The 22,271-nt window shown below is 34.6% G+C and overlaps 1 protein-coding gene across 2 annotated transcripts in view; it reads left to right on the top strand.

Moving 5' to 3' along the window:
• Nucleotides 1-22,271, top strand: part of Cad87A (cadherin 87A) — an 890,323-nt gene that overhangs the window by 693,809 nt on the left and 174,243 nt on the right. For both annotated transcript variants that reach the window (XM_081726161.1, XM_081726156.1), the window contains exon 3: nucleotides 8,931-9,139. In XM_081726161.1, the coding sequence (XP_081582287.1) occupies nucleotides 8,931-9,139 (209 nt within the window). The remainder of the gene's footprint in view (nucleotides 1-8,930; nucleotides 9,140-22,271) is intronic.

Below are 22,271 nucleotides of genomic sequence, written 5' to 3'. Positions count from 1 at the left end.
TCTTAACTTGGTGATCAAACGCTTCACTTCGGTTATGCACAAGAAATTCCGTCACCAACTTATGAAAGGCCTCCCAAGCGTTTTTTCCAACTCCGTCATTTTTTGTTTAAGTGTAGCACTATTAAGCATGACATGAATATGAGGCATTGTAAAATGCCAGCCAGAACTTTTGCCTCTAATAAATCTGGAAACATTTGTTTGATACATTGTAGGGCAGGTGAATTGCGATCCAGAGCTTTCACAGATTGTTTTTCCAATCCCAGCTTAATATGTAATGTTGGCATGGAAATCTTATCCCTGGGCACTAATGCTTCATTTATGACATTATGTGTTTCTGGAATAAGCTCCGTTCTTTCGGGCACATGGTTTGATCATAATACTGATTAGTTGCCCGACTTTCCCACAGACATAGAAAACAGGAATATTTAGTATAATCACTTTGCAAAGCAAGAAGAAAACCAGTAATTTTGAAATCCCCACACACATCCGATTGATGTTCCTCATATTTAATTTTCTCCAACAACAGCTTTACACTTGAATAACTTTCCTTCATGTGGATGGAATATGCAACCGGGATTGAAGGATACTGGTTTCCGTTGTGCAGAACAACAGTCTTCAGACTAGTAGTCGAACTGTCCATGAACAGTCGCCATTCCTTTGGTTCATATTGAAAGCCAATTGCCCTAAAAAGACCACCGATATCTGTATAGTAGCACAATGGATCCTCAACAGCAAAATAAACGAAAAAAAAAAGAAAAACATTGGTGTGCTTCTGTACTGAGATATTTTGCAGGAAGGAAGTACGAAGTTCCACTCTTTGAGTCGTGATGCTAGCAATTCGGACTTATTTTTCGCTAATTGTAGATCTTTAATCAGATCATCTATTTCTTTTTGGTTCAGTAAATGAGGTTTCTCACTATCTTCCAAAACGAACGAACTATCTGAACTGTCGGAATGAGCTGTTTCTTCACTGAAAACCGTTTGGGATGGGGGTGAAGGAATTGGGAGTTCTTCACCATGCGAAACAGGTGCTCGGGAGGATGGTATGTTTGGGTATTGTAACTGAGTCTGTTCTTGCCTTTCTTGTAGTGCGTGAAGTCGATCATGCAAAAATAACAATCATCATAATGATTGGTAAGTTCTCTCCACACTCGCGGAATGGCAAACGGCATGCTTTTCCTATTCCTACGCAACCAATGTTCCAACGTCGACCTGCAATTACCAAAGACACATGTGGGGACCATGGCTTGTCAAGATACCCAACCGCCATTCCGAAGTAAGCTTTATAGGCTGCACAAAATTTTGTTCCAATCAAAATTCTATGCTTCACCTGCTTCGGAACAATATAGTATTCACACACATAACAAAAGGAATCCTCACGTAACTTGCACTTCCGACCCGACGACATGTTGCTCAAATACATTAACTACACACTGACATTTAACTACATTCACGTACACTCAGACAGACTTATGCGATAATATTAAATCACTGTGGAAAATGTCGAAGCAACACTTTGCGACCATTTCATTACTACCAGAATTGGCTACAGCTTAATTATTGCTTAGAATCTATTTAATCAATTTACAATTCTGCTATAAATCTTTAGAATCTATTTTCTCTGTTTGTTATTCCGAACAATTATCTTCAATAAGAAATGCGCTACCACCAAGCGACTATAAAAATAAATGCACGCAAATTGCTCTGCATAAACCAGTATAGGTAGAAAAATAAAACATACTTATATCACTGAAAATATTGACACTACATAAAGATAAGTGCCGGATTCGTGTTCAGGGGGTGAGAATACATAAAAAGTCATTAAGAAATAATGATAAGCAAAATTTTCTTTACCATTATTATTATTATTATTATTATTATTATTATTATTATTGCTAGTGAGCCGATAGACGATTTGCCGAGGAACTCTTTGGGCTTGGAAACGAATAGTGATGACGAGGAGTCGCAGCAACAGCTATGTCGAATAGGCCTAGTACAATTGCAGATACATCCACGCAAGTGAATGAGTCGTTGTCATCGGTAGTGTCGCTTGAGAAATCTCTTGAAGATGCGGATGAAAAGAAAACTGTAGAAAAGTTTATGCAACAACATGCTGTACAGCACAGTGTAATCAGAAAAATTCTTGTATGTTGTCCATTGAAATACGCCAGTGTTTCATGGAGTTACAGAATCAGAACAATACTTGTTAATTAAAGTACCCCTGGACTGCTAACATCGTCAACATCCAAAGTTGACTGAAATCTACCTGCCGCAAAGGTAAAAATAAAACGCTAAACGAACTGCTGCACAAGAAACTAGGCGACAATTTAATCAATACTTTTTTCACCAGGTGCTTACTTGCCGGAAAATTTACTTTTTCCTACATGACCTAGAGAAGGAACATTACAAAATAATATTAAAGATTTTGATGCAAATATGCTTTCACCTCTTATACACAAATTAACTGGGCAAATGCCCACTCACACGGGAGGGTCCCACAAGTTGTCGCTAAAATCTGATTGCCACATAGCACATCATCAGAAATGAAAATAAGCCAAATTTAAGGTGCTATGGACCAGAAGGATAGGAGCTACGGCGATTCAAAATGTGAATACCCAAAGAATTATATCATGGAATTATGTACGTTTAAAGTAAATATCTTGAAAATCGTTAATGCAATCAAAACAAAAGTTGCACAATATAATGAGAACAAAACGCCCTATCGAAAACCACAAACAGTGTTGCCATAGGTAACGCAGTGTTGCCAACTCAGCATAAAATATTTTACTATAAATAGCACCATATATAAGTGTGCACAGATTTAAAAGGCACTATTATCATTAAACATAACAGTGAAGTGTAGTGGTTCAGTGTTGCACACTATTGGCGTTACATGTGCTAAAAATGTACAATGGAGAAGTCTGATATGTGGCAACAGATGGTAATAAAGGAATCTGGGTCTCATACTATGAATTTAGTTCAAATGCATAACACAGATAGTGTAACATAGCAAAATGTCAGCAGTGTCCCAAAATAATGATGCATTTCAAAAACGAAATTGAGTGATGTCAGTTTTACATCCTGTGTCAGCTCCGAAGCTATACAGGAGTGCAAAGACGGGATCCGAATCACTATGAAAGAGAAAGATAATAATGAAATGTAAAATGAAAAGTACAACAAAAACATGTCCGAGGCGGGATTGGAACCCGCAATGCCTAATATGTCGGTTGTCTAGCCTTCTAGACCACACCGCTATCCGGTCCGACTAAAAACGAAATGAGGTAATAATAAAATAATTATATTTCCAATGTGAATATGGTAATATTATAGTGTGCAAACATAATTATATGGTATGTAGGAGAGGAAGTAAAAGAATATGTCACTTAACACGAAAGATATAAACCAAGAAAGTACTCATCCAAATATTGATAAGAACCTGGAGAACCAGTTTACAGAATTAGAAAACATGTGTTTCTCTCCTCGCATGTATCATTTTGTTTTCGCGAGTTGTCTGCTTATTCATCGCGGCTACAGAAGTATATTGCAAAATCCTCACTTTTTCTAATGCGTTACTTTATTACCCTTTGTTTCCACATATCAGACTTCTTCATTGTACATTTTCAGCACATGTAGCTCCAACAGTGTGCAACACTGTTCCACTACACTTCACTGTTATGTTTAGTGATAATAGTGCACGCCTTATCAACTTCATTCACGCCTTTGCTGAGAAGAATTCAATAGCTCTACCTTGCATGTTGCCGAAGTTTAAAAATTGTAGGATAATGAAACCTACACAAAAGTTGCAGTGTATAGGAAGTATGTAGAGGCTTGCAACCAGAAAGAGATACTGTAATGTCTACACTCTAAAAATGTTTTCGAAACAATGGCGCGAATATTATCCCTTATTGACACCAATAAACCATCGAGCAATTTATGTGCAATCAAATATGAACACTATCTGCGAGATCCTAAATGATGTAGTAAAAACTGAGAAGCTATAAGCAGTTGTAGATAATTTAAACCTAGCTGAAGTACAAGTCGGCATTATCAAGAGCAAATTGAGCGAGCTAGAAAGGATTCATCTGTTCAGGTATTATCGTTCGACTATACCCAAAACGTTCATTATCCGTTTGCAGCTCAAGCTGTCGCTAGTAGGTATTGTACCTGCTCGGAAGTTACAACTATTCGGAGTCTATAATGAAGGCAGCAAGCAAACAGCAGCACACGTACATTGCCGACGAAACTCACGTTTGTGGAAAGGGAGAGAATGCGACCATTAGTTTCCTAGATAACTATTTCAGTAATATTCTATTCAGGGATAAATTGGTCTTGTCTTGTGACAACACAGTGGGTCAGAACAAGAACAACGCTTTGATCCAATAGCTCTCATGACGCGTTCTACTGGAAAAAATAAGATTTCTCTAAATTTTCTTCTTGTTGGCATATTTTTTTTCGCCGGATCGAATATTTGGACTCATTAAATTGAAATACGAGAAAATTGATATTGACATGTATAAAGACTTTGTGGACTGCATGGTTGGAGCATTCCCTTTGATTACAATCTCGTAGTGGCCACCTATGAGCCCAGTTACTCGAAGAAACCATGTGAAGTGTAGGAAGTAGGACACGTTTTTGCAGCAGTACTAATCCACAATACTCAACACCATAAAATATCTTCACATCACAGGAGTCAGTCGGGTGTAAAGAATTCGCGAACTCTGTCATTCAGTTGGTCAGCATAGTGCTGTTGCTGCAGAAATGAAACCAGAATATTTTTTTCTGAAGCGTTATTGGTATCCGTACCAAGAAGTTCGTTCTTTGTGTGTAAATCCAGCTAATGTAGATCAATACATCAGCAGACCCACAAGAGACATTATGGTCAGAGGACAGCGAGACCGGGGTCAGGGTGGTGTCCGGGGTCAAGATCTTAAGCATATTTAGTTGTTTTAAAAGTTCCGTTTGAATGTTCTCAGAGGAGATTAATTTTTGAATTACTTTTTTTTTGGGGGGGGCACAATTAGGCTTGACACATTTTTATGTTAACAATCGCCATTCTATCTTAGACATATTTTACAGGGGATGTTTTGTGTCTAATCACTTCGTTTCGCTTTTCTACACTTTATAGACTATGTATGTGACAAATACCAGCCATTAGACATAATTTCATATGTAGTAAATTAATATGCATTCTCTATGATTATTTTATTTATTGTCCGGGTAGCATCTACTAAACTACTGCTCTGGAGAGGAGGGGTTATCAGAAGCTCTTGTGCGTATGAATTTTGTAACATGTAGGAAACATCACACTTTTGTATATGAACAAGTTTGCATAAAGTAATGCAACTAACGACGTATGACAGAGGAGGGTTTGAAGCCATAGAAACCGTCAAAACCGGAAAATCGATATTTTAGGCATAAGGTTTGTTTCTTCTGAGCTTATCATATATAATAGAAAAATTTGTAAACCATTGAAATATATTTTGAAGTATATGAAATGATATTCCTGCTTATATTTTACTATTACATATTTATCTCAGTGGATTATTACAATATGCTTTTTGCTTACAAAATGCTTGAAAAATAAAATATATTTCATACTTATTACCATAGGCGGCGCCACAGTGGGTGCAGTGGGTGCAGCTGCACCCACATTAACTTCGATTTTCAAATTTCCTGTAATAATCCTTTCTATTTTGTATATTTCCTGTTTCCTAGGTTTGGATATATTTGAGTGACTTCTTAAGTCTCCGATAAGTTACTTGCTATAATACCGTGTTTTTTTGAAAGTAAAGCTTATTGATTATTTTTGAGATCAATAGTGCAGAGCGTTCTGGCAACCATGTTAGAATGTGTTGTCGCATCCTACCCTGCACCCACATTACCAAAATTTTGGCGCCGCCTATGTTTATTACTTCAGTTACTTCTACGTCTATAACTTAGTTGCAGCTTCAGTATTGCCGTTGACTTCACTAAAATTAACACCCTGTACATCGTTGCATTCTTTTCTACATTTTATCAAACATCTCGTACCACTGATAGTAATGGGACTACTTGCTTAGCCAATCGAATCGTCAACTTTTGTAGAATTGTTGATTAAACAATATTACTAATATACGATTTTCTAAAACTAGGCAATCTAACCTCAAACATTCACAACAATAATAATAATTCCTGTCGGGTGGAAATACACAAATTCATGAAAGCATAATGCGATTGAAAATATCGTATGGTCTGACAACTCTCATATTTTCGATCTATCAACATTGGTATTAGAAAAAAGGAACTCTAAACAACATAAAGACTGGGATGAGTTTTATCTCTATATTTGGCTTTTGCTTTCTTTGTGGATGAAGATGACATATAGTGGAAATGTCACAAAGATTTACTTCCATCCCTCTTCATTTCCACTTTCTTCCTCCGTTAACGAAGGCTGCCTCTGTAGCCTATTCCTATAATTCGATGTGTACGAGGGAGTTGCATCAACTTCTGATGTCGGATGACCTTTCAAGTTCCGTCGATGAGGATTTGTTTCGAGGTCTAGTTAAGGCTTCTTCCAAAACTGGTAATGATGGGTTTCCCTTCCCTTCTTTCATCTAATAATCCCTTTCGAGAAAATTCTACACATTTTCTCTCTCTCTCTCTGTTCCATTTCTGTTTTTCAGCTTTCTGTTCATTTCAACGTGGATCAGCTATCAGGATTTTTTGTAATACTTGTGGTGTTTTTCTTGCTTATTTTTAAAAAGTGTATGTCCACGTTTCTGCTAATCCCATGACATTTTGTACGTTCTCATTGTATGACAAATGATTTAAAGAGAAAGAGAATGTAATCTCCCTCGTTTGTGAAACAAAATTTCTTTTTTTCATATCTTTCGAAATAAGTTTTTGCAGTCTTATATATCTATGGAGCTTGAAAAATATGATTTTTTCTTATTTAAAAGTTTTGTTAAACTATATATTTCTTTTCTTTCGCTGATTTCCTGATGTTCAGGATTTTAATATCCAAAATTGCCTGGGTAAAACGTTGGACTTAGTGCTTGAAGAAATAGCATGAGAAAACTTATTTCAGGATGTTTAATAAAAGGGAATTTAAAGGTACTCTTAAGGGGGAAGAAACAAAATTTTAACCTAATCGCCCAAAAGATTTCGTAAAATCAGGTGTCCAAAGAAGTGATTCTCGTTTGAAACACAAGACTCTGTTTTTTTTTTTTTTGTTTTTTGTTTATTTTTTTTTTAATAAGAAGTGGTTTCACTTAATTATACAATACAGCAAATATTTTCTTCAAGAAATTGTACAATCTGGCAACTTCATACATTTAAAATAATTCTATACAATTGAATACAAAGGAGAAGAACTAATTAAATCAAGTACACAGAAAATAGAACATTATTTAAAATTTGCTTTCTCACTAAGCTATTACATCTCAAGAATGCAATCTAAGAATACGTAGTAACAATTTAATGTATTAATTGAAAGTTTTTATGTTTTACAGCATGTAGAAAGGCCATCACGCTTCCTAAAATTTCCAATCGTCATTTTCCCATCTTATTTTATTATAGATTTAAGATCTATAATAAAATAAGATGGTCATCGAAAGACAAAAGATATTTTGCAGAGTTTAAAATTATGGGGATACTACTAGCGTAGAAGAGAAAAAGGAGCACAAGAAGGAAATCGTAAGAAATACGGAGATTAATATTAATGATATCGGAAGTACTTCTTTAAGAGAACTGTTTTGAGGGTTAGATTCTGTCCAGCCTAGAACAGATATGGCAAATCGAAATCCCGAGGCAGAGATAGATCTAAAGTAAAGACATCGATATTGACAGAGAAATAAAGTGGAAAGGTTTATTAAAGTATACCCATAATAAAAAATATAGTATGACCATTATTTTCAGTTTCACACCTATTTTGAAAAAGTACATAAATTTGTTGACGATGATCTTAAGAACTGCTCAACGCATCTTTATAGCTTCTCATAATACAGTATTTACTTTCTTTTCTTTAAAAGTCCGAAATACACATGCTTTTTTTCAGTTTTTTTAATCTTTGGATCATGATAACATTTACTTATTTTTCTGTGACTTTTCTTATATGCATTCTGAAAATAATCGATATCAGATCACAAGTACCTCGTCTGACACGAAACATACAGCACATTTTATAGTAAAATATTTTTCTCAAAGCGAAAAAATACAATATTTTCTGACAAAAGTAGATAATCAATAGAATGAAGAGTGTTCCAAAAGATAGCGATCTTGACAAGAAAGGTCATCCAAAAGGTTTCTTTTATAGGCCCTTTCTTCTTTAAATATGTGTGTATAGTAGATTACGTTATTTGGATTGCGGTCGTGTGTGTTTCAAATATGACTCAAACTTTGAAATTGGAAGAAAATAGTTCTTTCAGTGTTTGCCAAGAATCAAGAATTGAGCAACATCAGTTATAATGTAAATGCAACAGGTACTATTCTTTTCGTACGTGATCAGTCGTCGATTCACTAAGCGACTGAAATGCACTGAAGGATTGTTCAGTAAATTTATACCAAATTGTTGCAAAATCTTGCTTCAATAATATCATCATTACATTACAATTTAAATGTAATTGATAATAAAATAAGTGATTGGTCCTTATTCTAGTAAGAGGCTGTGATTGGTCTTTATTCTAAAAGTGATTGGGTTGGTGAATGGTTCTCAGTGTTCTCTCTCTCAACAGGCCTTGGCAGTACTGGTGAATATGCCACTGGGGAGTCGGTGAACGGTCCTTTGCCTTCTCCCTGATTCACGTATGGACACAATAAAGCTGTAGGGGAGGGAAAAGAATAGATAAAATATTCTTGAAGCTAGTAAAATTAGACTAAAACAAATAATCTGCAAAGAATTTTCATTTCATACTAATAGTATAAGTAATATGTTTTTCTTTCTCTCTTTGCAGAAACCAAGGCGAACTTGCCGCCTTTGTTCATCAGTGATATGAATAACCATGTAATATCAGAAAATACGCCTACGGGAGAAGTAGTTTATAGGTTAGAAGGTACGGATCCAGAAGGTTCTCCTGTAAGATATGGAATTCGTGGAACAGACAGATTTGCTGTGAATGCTGTAACGGGGGAGGTGAAGGTCATCAAACCACTAGATAGGGAGGTAAGTGATATGATACTTACTTTTTATTGTTTATACTTGCTTCTCTTCGTTAGACTAGATGTAATTAGCTGTAAGTACACTAAGAAAAATCCGTTCTCCGGGCAGCAGTATATTGTACAAATATACGGAATACTCTTACTTAGTACAGAAATCAGTACGGAGCATACGTTACCCGTATGCTACATAAGCACTGCCCTTAGTGTTACATCATGCCGTTCCAGGATGTCTGATACCTAACCGTTTTCCTTCTTCGTTAGCTATATGTTATAGATATTTCTGATCTGAAATATCTACATAAAATAGTTAATGGAACCTTAAGATCGGAAATATTACTTCAGGAACTATCCTTACGTGTCCCTTCCCGCATCACTCGGAATACCCACCTATTCCATCTTGCCCGTCCTAGGTTGGCTGTTATACAGAGGTCTCTTTTTTATAGAATACCAAACAGTTATAATCAAGTAACAACTGATGTGGACATTTTTTCGAGTTACCCAGTGTTTGAAAGAGCAATTAAACGAGCTTTGACGGAATAGTTTTACTTTTACACTCTTTTTTTCTATGTTGTTGTTATTGTTGTCTTGTTTTTTTTCTTTCTTTTGTTAGCATGTCCCTGTGTAAAATGGCAAAGTTATGCTGTATCTGGGAAATTGTTCAATAAATAAATAAATAAATATACGTCCATTTGTATGTGAGATCCTGACCGCCTATATTGTTTCATACGGAAAGTACGTACAGATGGAACCTTATACAGAAAGCATTATAAAACATACGTTTTCAATTATACATTTGCTGTACGTTAAGTCCAAAAACTATAGGATGTACAAATGTAACATGCGATTTTACGTACGCCACATACATTTTTCTTAGTGTAAAGCAGGCATTTCTAGAAAATACAGAAATTGTTATGTAAATTCCGGTTACATTGTAATGCATGGCTGTTATGGATATTAAAACTTTTTTAAAAGTAGCGAGCCAATAATTTGACTTAAGCCGAGCTCAGTATTATATATTTCATAAACAAAAACCCCTTTGAAAATTATCAAGGCACTATATATAATTATGCGTGTAAATTGTAAATTTCACAATCATTCATAATGCTATTAATGTTTTGAAATTTAGTATTTTTACAAGCAAATTACGATAATAAAACTTAAGTCTCTAATTAGTCTCTTCAATAATTGGATGACTTGTTTTCATGCGTTTGATAAGCGTAGCTTCATCAGTTCTGCAGTCTGCGGTAGTTAAAGTGAAGAATTATTGATCGCAAAGCTCTCTATTTTCAACTCATATGACATCACAATTATCTTAATGAAGAGTTTCTAAGTTTTCAATAATGTTGCAAAGAGTCATTGACAAACATTCTGTCATTTCGTCATTGTTGAATTACAGTGATGCATTAACACGAGGATCATTGAAATAAGTTATTACTAATCGTTATTATAAGGCATTAGTAATTGGTATTATTATTTGGTATTTTATTTATTAACAATCATTGTTAATTGTAATATCAATCATATTCCATACGTTTTGCATCACTATAAATTAAAAGCGATGGTCTTGGTCTCACTTTAGTTTACCAGTGGTTCTCGTAATTTTATTGCAAAATTTTACATTGTGTAAGTTCTCAATACTCTGTAATTTTCTTTTTCAATGGTATTTGGGTATATTTGTAAAATTACTTTTTAAACTTTTAATGTAACTTCTCTTGATTTATTGATTGAAAATTGGAATTCCTTTCAACAGCAAGGCTATGTTAAACTTGGACCTATAGCTTAACATGAGATCCGAAATACATGACCTTCCACTGGCTATCAAATCCGAGTATCTTGCGATTGTGGCACGTGTGCTGACCATATACCACGAGGGAACTCTAATGTAACATTTTTATTTTGCACAATGCAGCATGTAGTTTCCTTTCACTAAATGCACTATAGAATTTATCCAACCCAAAGAAGGAACAGAAAGCGTTTGAAAATCAATCAGAATATATATTTATCTTTCTTACTAGTTTATTAATCTAGATAGCAGTTTTATGTAACTAACTGGAAGAATAAGAATACATTATTATTAGAGTTATCGTTCTAACTATTTTGAAAGGCATGAAACTGTAAGTTTCGAAAAATTCACGCTATTCAGACACGTTACAAAAAAGTTTTGTTCAGTGAATCTGCTATTGAAATAAACCATAACTTCTTACAAATAGAGCTATCGTATTTCACTATATATGTTCTGTAAGAGGAATTTGTTAAAAAGAAAACTACATTCTCGTCGAGAACCTTTGACTTGACTTACTTTCCTTCAGTTTTCGTGGAAGGCGTGTATGAATGTAATTCTCATTTCGCAGAAGTCAATGCAATGATGGTTGGTTGAACGAAAATTGGATTTCGATTTCTAACTTCTTTTCTTTTAATGTCAAAGTCCGGGAAAGATTAAACTCTCGTTAAAAGACATTTAAATTCAATTTTACTCATTTTCACCATGGCTGTAATAGTTACGCTTCCATGTACAATAAAAGGTCTCTTATTCAATACTTTTGTATCGATTTCTCTGACACTGGTGTTCAATTTTGTCTTCCATCAGGAATTTCATACTTTTGGTATGGAGAGAGATATGGGTTATATGTACTAACAGTTATATATACTAGTACTTCTAATTTCTGACAGTATGATTTATCTTTTTCTTTTCTCTGTCCTTTTTAAATCCAATAATAAAAGTTGGCTTGTAAAACTATTCGATTCCTCTTATTTTGTGAAACATACTTGGTGATTTTCTATATTTTCATAATTTCACAGTAGAATTTATAACCACTTACAAGAAAAAAATCCTCTGTGACTTTGATAGTATAAAATAACATGTACGCTATTTTCAGTCTTTTGTAACACATTCGCTTTGGAACGCATTTAAAAGCACAGATTGACTGTAAGGTCAAGCTTGCATTGCATTTGTGTAGAATAGGACTATTTTCGTTCTTGAACTATTCTCTCTGTCTAGAAACAATTCAGACAAGCTGATTAAAAAAAAAAAAAACTTATAAGGGTCTTTCAAATGAAATGTACACTAGCTGGTGGAGTTAGTGTTCAGCGGACCCGTTTCCATTTTTTTTATTCATTGCAAATCCTTCAGAAGTTAAAGTGGTAAATTCTCGATGTAAAGTTTAATTAGTTTCAAAATACTGTGTGGTAAAATATTTCTCATCTTGTTGTCGTAGAAAGCTTCTCAAGGAGGATCATATTGCAAAGTACATCATTGAAATTTGGGAGTAGTTGATAATAAATTAATTGAAGCATTTAAACCAATCAGCAACGTAAAAATTATATAAAACCTATGAGTTTCATTCATTGATACAGCAACGAAAACAAAACAGCCGATCAGGACCTGCGCACAAATCCAGGCAACCAATTAATTAGCATTAGACCATAACTGATTGACACTGATTGGGCGTATCTATCGACTAATCACATTGCGGTACCAGCTCTCTGTTTAGATCTCTCGTAATATATCCTGAAGAGAGAACAATGTGATCAGTTCTCGAAACGTCGAACAACGTTGAATTTACGTGGCTGTTAGCCCGAGAATTACTCTAGTCAAGAAAAATACGTTTTAATTAAGATCTACAGGGAGAAAGAGTTGAAGATCAGAAACCTTTAATAAGTTCTTAAGCAGATATTACTTGAACCCGCGCGGTCTACACAGCGCGTCATTCTAATATTAGCATGCATCTCCTAAACTGCTCACTGTATTTATACATATCTCTTCACAGACAAGTGAAGGACGGGAGAACTGACAAAGGAAGTGAATTGCTATAGATGCACGAATTTTTAATAAAATTATTATTTATATTATTGTTTTGTCGATAAAATGATACTGGTATCATTTACCTTCCCGCACCCAACGCTCGCTTAAGTTCAAAACAATGTAACTCCTTAACTAAGAAATTTACGATTTGTTGTCGCTATAAGGAAGTTCAATATTCTGGCTAAGACTTCTCTACTGACACTTTTTTTAAAACAAAAAGATAAAAATCCGCCACGATAAAGATGATGAGATAGCACATCGATTTGTGTGTGTGTGTGTGTGTTTAAGAGTGCGTTCTCTAGAAAATCACATATTTTTCGTAATCAGAAGAAGAACAATTATTTTTAAAGATGGCCAAAAGTGATGAACAATTATTTTTAAAGATGGCAAATAAGAATGGCCAAAAATGGCACTTTTAAACGAGAGAAGCGATCATTTGGAAAAATGAAACGTAATTTTCCGCCTCAGTGTTCGTTACCTTGCTACAATGTTAACTTTATGGGTTTAAAATGACCTCTAAAACGTTAAACAGGAAAATAACAGCACGTACAATATTTAGAATTGACCAGCGAGGCAGGTTTCTAAAGTTTGTGGCTTCCGAAATCTCATTGTCGAAAGGAATTGCCACAAACATATAAATACAGCATTTTAATATATAGATTGCCTCTTAAAAGGAATGTGAGAATTTGGGAACACGTCATAGGCCATGGGAGGATGAGGACCGCTCGTTTCCCGCTCATCTGCAGTGTAATCGATTGTAAGATATACTTTTGAAGAAAGAGAAACTTATCATTCAAAATATTTTCAAGGTTCTTGTTTCTTTGGTTATTTTTGAAATATTTTTCAAGTATAAAACAAAAAGAAACTAATGTGTTTAACAAACTATCATGCTGAATGCATCTACATTGTGTATTCATTGAATAACGCGTAATTTGTCGTATGAAAAGCATGTGGACACTTGAAGGGTGTAAATCTGCTTATGAAATTTTCGTTTTCCTACATAAAGAAGTCGGTTTTAAGAAAGAAAACCTTTAATAGAAACTATCGCGTACTTGAAACATACCTTTGAGATTGCAATGAGAGATACTATCTTCTGTCAGTTTAACATGATGAATGAAAAGCATATTCTTGAATTGTCTTTGCAACTTCAGGATGTGTTCTAAGCCTAACCCTGAGCACATCTTGGTACAAGTTTCTTAAAAACCAATTAAAAATAATACGTGACCTACTTCCAAGTTTACTTTCCAGCATACAGTACATATAATATGAGACAGAAGCACTGCACAATAACTGTGTACTCCGTAATATTAAAAAAATAATAATAAATAAATGTTGTAAGGCTTTGAAGTAAGAACATTGTCCTTACTCTAGCGTGTAAGGAGCGGAAGTGCAGACTGTTTAGTGGTAGTGGTAAATATTACAGCCAGTTACATAAATGGTTCCGTGTAAAAATATATTCATTTGGAAAACGCTTTCGTTGAACTTTGTTATATTGTATATAACAATTGTTGTGAAATCGTGTTAATTTATTGATGTTTATACTTTTGCTAAATTTTCTTAGTGTACTACACAACTTTTTCTCCAGTACACAAAGTTTCTTTTAATCCTATATGAGAGAGAACCTCTGAATTACGTGTTTCGAAATATTGCGTTACGTGCTATATTTGAACAAGTAGTATTCGTTTTTGATTATTTACTCGTATGACATATGTGTTCACATGCTCAGTGCTAAGAGCAGAGGTTAAAACATTATGATATTTGAAAATAATAATTTGCATTGAATGGAAATGCATTTTCAATTCTCTTGTCTGATTATTATTCTCTTGTTTGGTTGTTTTTGTTCTAATAGGTATGCTTTAAAAAAAAAGAAAATTCTTTTATTTCTCTTGAAAATTGTTTTCTCTTGATTCAGTAGAATATAAAATGTAAACAAAAAGGTAAAAGATAGAAGGAGAGGGATAAAGTAGAGTTGAAATCCAGTAACAAAGAAAGAAAGAATAAATATGTATGTTACCACGTTCAGAGGTAGGCAGGTCGAATGTGCGGGAAAATAAATAAATAATAACAGCAGCTAAGTAGATACTAGTTTTAATGAGAAAAGCGGAAAGAATACACAAACACACACACACATGTATATGTATTATAGAGATAGATAGATAGAGAGAAGTCCTAATGGCCAACATGAAACTGTCAACTACAACCTTGCTATTGTGCACCTGTCATTGCATTGTCTGTGGATGATGTTAAGCATATGTTGTCTCTATATATGTCAAGGTTTTTTAAGTTTTTGTCATGTGAAGAACATGTGCTGCTACATATGCTGGTGTGGTTATATATATAATACGCGGAGGTGTATCTTTTTTGTTATATAGTATATGCTTTTGTGTAAAATGCAAACATTTATACATACACATTTATACAATTACCCATCACAAAAATTAAATGTGACGAATAGTAACCATGTATTTTTTAAAAGAAAAAAAACATGAGAACGTACTAAAATGAAATTATTTTCCTCTTTATTCTCTCTAATATTAAAAACTAAACTTCTTGGCACTCATAAACTTCCTTCTATTTGTTACGAATTTTATGTGCGTGTTGTGTATGTATGTATGTATGTGTGTATGCGTACTCATTTTTCAACACGTAACAGAAATGAGCTAAGCTTAATTTCGTTAGACCTGAAACGTTTAACAATGTCATTCAGTGAAAACAATTAATAAAGCAACGTTGTGCGTTTACCTACTTCCCCTGTACTTTTTAAACTAATGTATTTCTGTTTTTTTTCTATGCTAATGACAATTGTATCCTTTGTCAGTTCAGTTACCTTTTATGTATCCAAAATGAATTAAAAAAGAAGCAGAATACCTGGTATATTGTTTCAAAATACTCGGACAAAAAGCCAGAACACCAGTTTCTCGTTTTCTACCATTCTTATACATCAGATTTCATCATCTACTATCGCATTTTTTGCTAGATTTAAGTAGCATTCGATTAACTGATTGGAAGTTTAGTGAGGCGTCAATAACAAGAATGTAGTTACAAGACAGTCATGTTATAAGTCAGTAGTAAGGACAGTAACAGACTGCCATAACAGCCGTATAATACCAGGCTTTGTCAATGTACGTTACTGGTGTCAGTGCACATTTGTAAGTTGTGTTTGGGCGAGGTAACTTGAGGGGTTCACTTCCTCTTCTCATCCCATTCTTGCCTAGACTTCGAGCCTTACAGTATATCTTAATTTTTTAATAGTATCTTTCTCATTTGCAGATAATTTTTGAGTCATACGTAGCTTTCATCTTTTGTGCTAACCAAATCTAGCTTTTGGTCTTACTAACATCAAGAAAATTTGGTAGTCTACATAAGGCATTAATAACTTTGAAGATATTTTTTTTTATCCAAACCGGTAAAGTCGTTTATTTTGTCTTTGGTCTTCACTAAGTACGCTTTTCTCACTCTTCCTTGGCCCCAAATCTTATAAAATATCTAAGATTGTGTAATATATTCTATTTTGTACAGCGGTGGAAACCCGTTCTAAAACATCCAGTAGGAATCCACGGCTGTCCCGAAGTTGGTACACAGGAAGAATGTGATTTGTGATCACAGTTGGCGCCGTGGATCTCAAGTGTGTTCAACATTGGATTCTACAGTACTCACCTTAATATACTATTTATGTAATCACCCTGTATATGGCGTGGTATTCCTCGCTCGCTGTAGATTCTGACATAGCTTAATGATGGCTGTAGCTGGAGCCCAGCTGGCAGCCAAGCGCCGTTCCATCGTGTCCTAAGTATGCTTGATAGAGCTTAGATCCGAAGACCTAGCCGGTCACAGTAGAAGGCGTATACCAAGTAGTGTATCAAGTAGTATACGCTGGTTGCCCTGGTGGTATAGAGATACGCATTATTATAGTAGAAAAATTGACTCTATCCATCACGACTCTGGAACTCACTAAGGAAATAATACTGAAACTCACTAAGGAAGGAGTGTCTGATGAAGACAACGTTACGTTGTCGAAACTGTTACACTGGAATTTATTTTTTAATAAACAAGTGTATATACTCTGGTCAAAAGTGTTTATTATTTCCTTAGAAAAATTGAGTCCCGTAAAATGTTGAGTTAAGTTTGGAGGACAGGATTAACACGTTACGAATGTATGACTTATCAGTCATGAACCTCTAAATGAAGGCCAAGAGCAAGAGGAGATGTAGCTTGTTGCTATACCAGATTGTCAGTTATGGGTTCTATATAGCTAGTACAAAAACACTTTAATTTTTCGATCCCGATGTATGAATACGGACATGCATGGCCACTGCTGTATCCGAGACAGAAATGACTGTTATTGTTGGATACCACCCTAGCATTCGTCTTACCACTGTAGTATCTTGCAATAACTCCGAGATGAACGCGAGAAAGTAGATCTTCCTCGAATTCGTGTTCTTGCACTCACATAGAGACCTTGAGGCTCTGATTGTATTGGCGTTCATGTTTCTGCCAAGCGTTCCAAATGATTCTTCAATCCAAATGCGTTTCTGGGGCTCTGGATGGGCATGTTTATTGTGAGAACCCTTTACCTCTCATTATATATAGCATCTATAAGAAGATGTGAAACGAAAAATTATTACAACGAAACAAAGATTAAAATAATGAATTAAGAGCACTAGATAACTTGAAGAAATGAAGCCGCAAGGTTATTCTAAATTCTTTGTGGTATATTTGCCTTTCCTATCATATCTCTATCTGTTGATAAATCTTGCACCATCAGTAACGTTACTTATTCTTTATTATTATTTGTATTGCAAGACATCTCGTCAAATTCTTCTAACCATTTCAAGAGATCTGAATGATTTCTTCTATTCATCCCAAGAAACCCAATAATTTTCTTTTAAGTATCTGATGAGTCCTGGTTTGCACTACACATCTCGAGAGATCTTATTAATTTGTACTAGTCATCTAAAGAGATCTGATCAAATTTTATCTGAGCATCTCAAAAATTCTTAACTTCTTTCTAGATACCTCGAGAGATATTAACAAATTCTTCTAATCGTCTTTGGGAGGTTTGGGTGGATGTTTCTAATCATATCGGGAAGCCTTATCAAATTTTACTATGTGGCAGGCGTGGACAAATTCTTGAGCTCTTAGATCTATCTTCTTTCACTTTCCTATTCTTGAGCGTCCATATCATTGTCCTCCTTTTTGAGTAATTATCCTCATGACACCTAACTGTAATATGTGATTTTTGTATGAAGTACATTACTATGACTACACATAAATGTGATACGAATTAATATTTTAAAAAATACGTAAATTATAAATGTTACTGGCAAAGATGAACGGAAATTGTCATTTTCTGCAAGATTAAAATACAATGATTGGTATAAATCGCTACCTCCCTGCAATATTGGGATTGAATTGATTATTACTTTGAATTGGATACTACTAAGATTTATAAACTTACTCTCATTTGGATAATTGCCGCCAGAAGTACGTAGTTGCAGCTAAGCTTGTGACAGTATTGGTTGATTATTTGCCGTAGCGAATAGAAAAATTTTAATTGGACATCATATGTTTATTTTGAAAAGTAGTTATAAGTTGATTCTCATTATACTGAAATAAAGATTTTCTGTTAACTTTCCCATGTATTCAATGCCAAATAGAAAGAGTGAATACGAAGAGTTTGAAACGCTTTCGGTAATAATTGAACATTGAATCTTAAGGTCCTTAGCTCAGAATGAAAAGTTAAGCTGTATATGTAGGTCTTGTGACAAATTAAAGCACTAAGTTTATTGTACTGAAAATGTATAATTCAAGGTCAGCTCATTTTTATTATTAAACTCTTTGTATTCACCCATTCTATTTTTGCCTCTGTTGCGCAAAGTAAACTTAGTTGTCGGGAAACTAAATCCTGAAGCACCATTCAGAGATTACCTTATTTGCACCAAACAACTTACAGCAACCAACCAAGAAACAATAGCACTTTTGTGAACAATGGACTGAAAGTATTGTACCCAACAACCTTCATCAGAAGAAAGTGCATCTTGCTTATACAGATGCTGGCATCATACATGATTGTTCCAATGAAGTTGCTAAAGGTGTTCTATATTTCACTTGTGCATGTGACATGTCTTTCCCATGGCTTAAATCGTGTTCCTGAGCAGACAAAGGGTGGAATTTCCAAAGGTCAGCAAATTGATCTCTACTGTAAAAGTTTTTCTTAATTCTCCATCAAAAGTATGGCCCTTTAAAGAAAAATCTTCCAGATACCTCTCTGCCACCTCAACCAGTGTTTATCCCATGGTGTACGTGATTGTAAGCAGATGAATGCTAAAGCGACCATTTTCATGCATTACAAGAAACTATTGAAAATTTAATGGAGGATGCATATAACGTTACTTTGCTAATAGCTGATAAATGATTCTTCTATCCCTACTAATTTTGCATACATTAGATCGCATTACACATTTCTTGTTTGGATTATCCCAGAATTAGAGGGCTCGGGAATATCACTTCATAAGAATATTGAGCTTATTAAGGAAATAGAGCAAAAAAAAATCTTGGAAGTGCGTGGTGAAGTTGCAGAGAAAATGAAGGTAAAACTTGGAAGTGTATCGGAAAAAAACTTAGGACTCAAGAGTTTGTGTGCTGCAGCAGTTATTCTGGCTGAGAAACCAAGTGAACCCAAATGTGAAATACTAATCGAACATGTATCCAAGTTGAAGTTTGCTTGCATCACGTTAGTTGATGTGGAACGTTTATTCTTTACTTACAAGGTCATCCTCACGAACAGACACCACCATTTCACTCTAGCTAATCCAAAAAAGTGCTTGTTATTACCTGTGAGACCAATTGTGGCTTGTGTAGTGTAGAAATGTGAAGATACTGCACTAAAGATTTTGCACTAAAGAAAATATTATACTAAAGATTTGATATAGCATTCACATGTAAACAAGATTTATCTGTTAGCATATAGGCCTAGATTTATGTAAAATTCTTGACCAGAAAATTCAATATTTCAATATTGAGCAGGTTGAAATATAAGGTCACATGACGTCACAGCATGCATTTCTGTGTCTTAAAGTTCGTATTCAGATCGTAATGCATCATTCTCTTTAAAATGTGTCTTTTATAACATATTTTTCATTTTTAATTCCTAATTTAGCTAATTTAGCATCTATTTTGGTCACCTAAAACATACTTTTTAGAACTTACAAACTCTTTGTCTAGCACTAACACAGAACTATGTGATATGTAAGACTGTGATGAAGCGTTGTCTGAAAAGTATATAGAATAATGTAGAACACTGAGCAGTGACTAGGCATATTAATCTTATATATTGTATATTTGTAAGTTAGGCTAGGCTAGGTCAGTATACTTAGTGCACTTTTTTGGGATCCACATATTAAAATTAAGCTATATTGAAGGTTAAATGTAACTATGGTACTTATTTTGTAGTTGGCTGCCAAGTGAATTGAGAAAGAAAGAATCTTGAAATTGCATCAGAAGAGCTTATCAACCCAACTTATCTAGCAAAATTACTTGGAGCTATCAGAAAGTTCTAGCGGAGATTCGTAGAAGAAATTACAAATTGCCTATTACACGATAAGAAAGGTCATACAGGATGGTATGAAAGACATTCCAGAAGGAGTTCCATCTTTTTCTTTTTCTCGCCGTGAGAGGGAAAAGGACGAAATTACCGTCTTTACCATTTACTCTTCCGCTCGATGGTTTCCTTTTCTCTCAGCCTCTTAAAAAATCTAAGAAATCATTTTTCGGAGATAGGCCAAACCAAGTTCAGAAATAGCCGTGCGAGAAGATCACGTCCATATAAATGACTATGGCTCGTGCGTGTTACGGGAGATGAGAGTTAATGTTGTTTGCAACGGCTGAGACGGAGATGTGTATCCATTTTCACGCATCGAGCCCTACCAGCAACGATATATCCTTCCATTTCCTTATCCTCTCTCCCCTCCATTTCTACACTACTCCTTCTATGTTCACCCATACCTTTCAGCTTTTACTTGACGATACAGGTTGTTACAACCAAGATTACACTTTCCCTACCGCATCAAAAGGATTTTGTTAAGTTCTTCCCCCTTACGATGAGATAGGTTGAAGTTTGGGGCGTCCTATACCTTCGAACAGTGGCAAAAGTTAAAAGGGCGGAGATCAAGTGGAGAGTAGATTGAGGGAGCGACAAGATTGTCAGAATGGAACGATTTTTTCTACTTCTATTGATCCTTTCTGTACAACAGATATTCTCTTTCTTGCACTTGTACATAAGGAATTACAGAGGAAATTCCTTAAGTAGATTTAGATCTCTTTACTACTTTGCTAGCACTCACGTTCATTCCCCTTGTGCCAAACTTAAATGCACAAGTTCGAATTGTTGTGCAAAGTTTGAATTGAAGGGGGAAACAATTTCAAAAGTGGAGAGATTGTAAAAAGAAAGTAAGAGAGCAAAAGAAAGGCCGTGATCCAAACTATGCAAGTAACCAAGACAATTAAATTAAGCAATTTTGATACTGACGGAATGAAATGAAATATAATCCTTGATTATATGTCATAATTATGCTCCGTATGTTAAAAGACGTGGATGACAAAATGCTGGAATTCAGCAAATCTGTGAACACAGTGTTGATCATTACAAATTCACGTGGCTTAAGATTGAACCAAGTCCCCTTGATACTGAAGTTCTCTCACACTATCACTGAAATTTTTAGTACAAATATCTTATTAAGTGTTCCAGTAGATAAAATATGTATATTTGACTCCATAGGATGTTGAACTAATGTATATTGAGCTCCAATCTAGAAAGCCAGAAATATAACGGAAGTGGAAGTCGACGTCAGAACACATACCTGGGCTGTAAGATCGGGAATTTAAAGTTTGTCGTGTAAAATATATAAAATGTGCTTTATAATCGCCTGGAAATTAAACAGAATGATCTCTATAATTGCATGCAAAATATATAAAATATGTTCTATAATAGCTTGTAAAATAGAAAATTTTCTGAAATAATTGTTGTTATAATATGCAAAATACTTTATAATCCCTTCATATCAAACCTGCTGGAAATTACTTTATACACGTACAACCGTACGAAATGTGTCAAAGAATGATTTTTACATACTTTTGTTTCTCCATAATGTGCGTTGCAATGGTATAACATTAGCTTGCTAATATTATACGGACCCACATTTCACTACTTGTATTGTTATTTTATTATCAAAGTGCGAAAACTAAAGTAAAAAATCACCGTATTTTGAACACATAATTGTATCATATGACGCATATCGATGTTCCACAGTCTTAATTTGATAGTATAATATGTTCT

Source organism: Thermobia domestica, chromosome 1, assembly GCF_964235325.1.
Source record: "Thermobia domestica chromosome 1, izTheDome1.hap1.1, whole genome shotgun sequence".
Classification (NCBI taxonomy): Eukaryota; Metazoa; Arthropoda; class Insecta; order Zygentoma; family Lepismatidae; genus Thermobia; species Thermobia domestica.
Note: the sequence above shows the minus strand (reverse complement) of the source record. Positions and strands in the feature narration are given on the sequence as shown.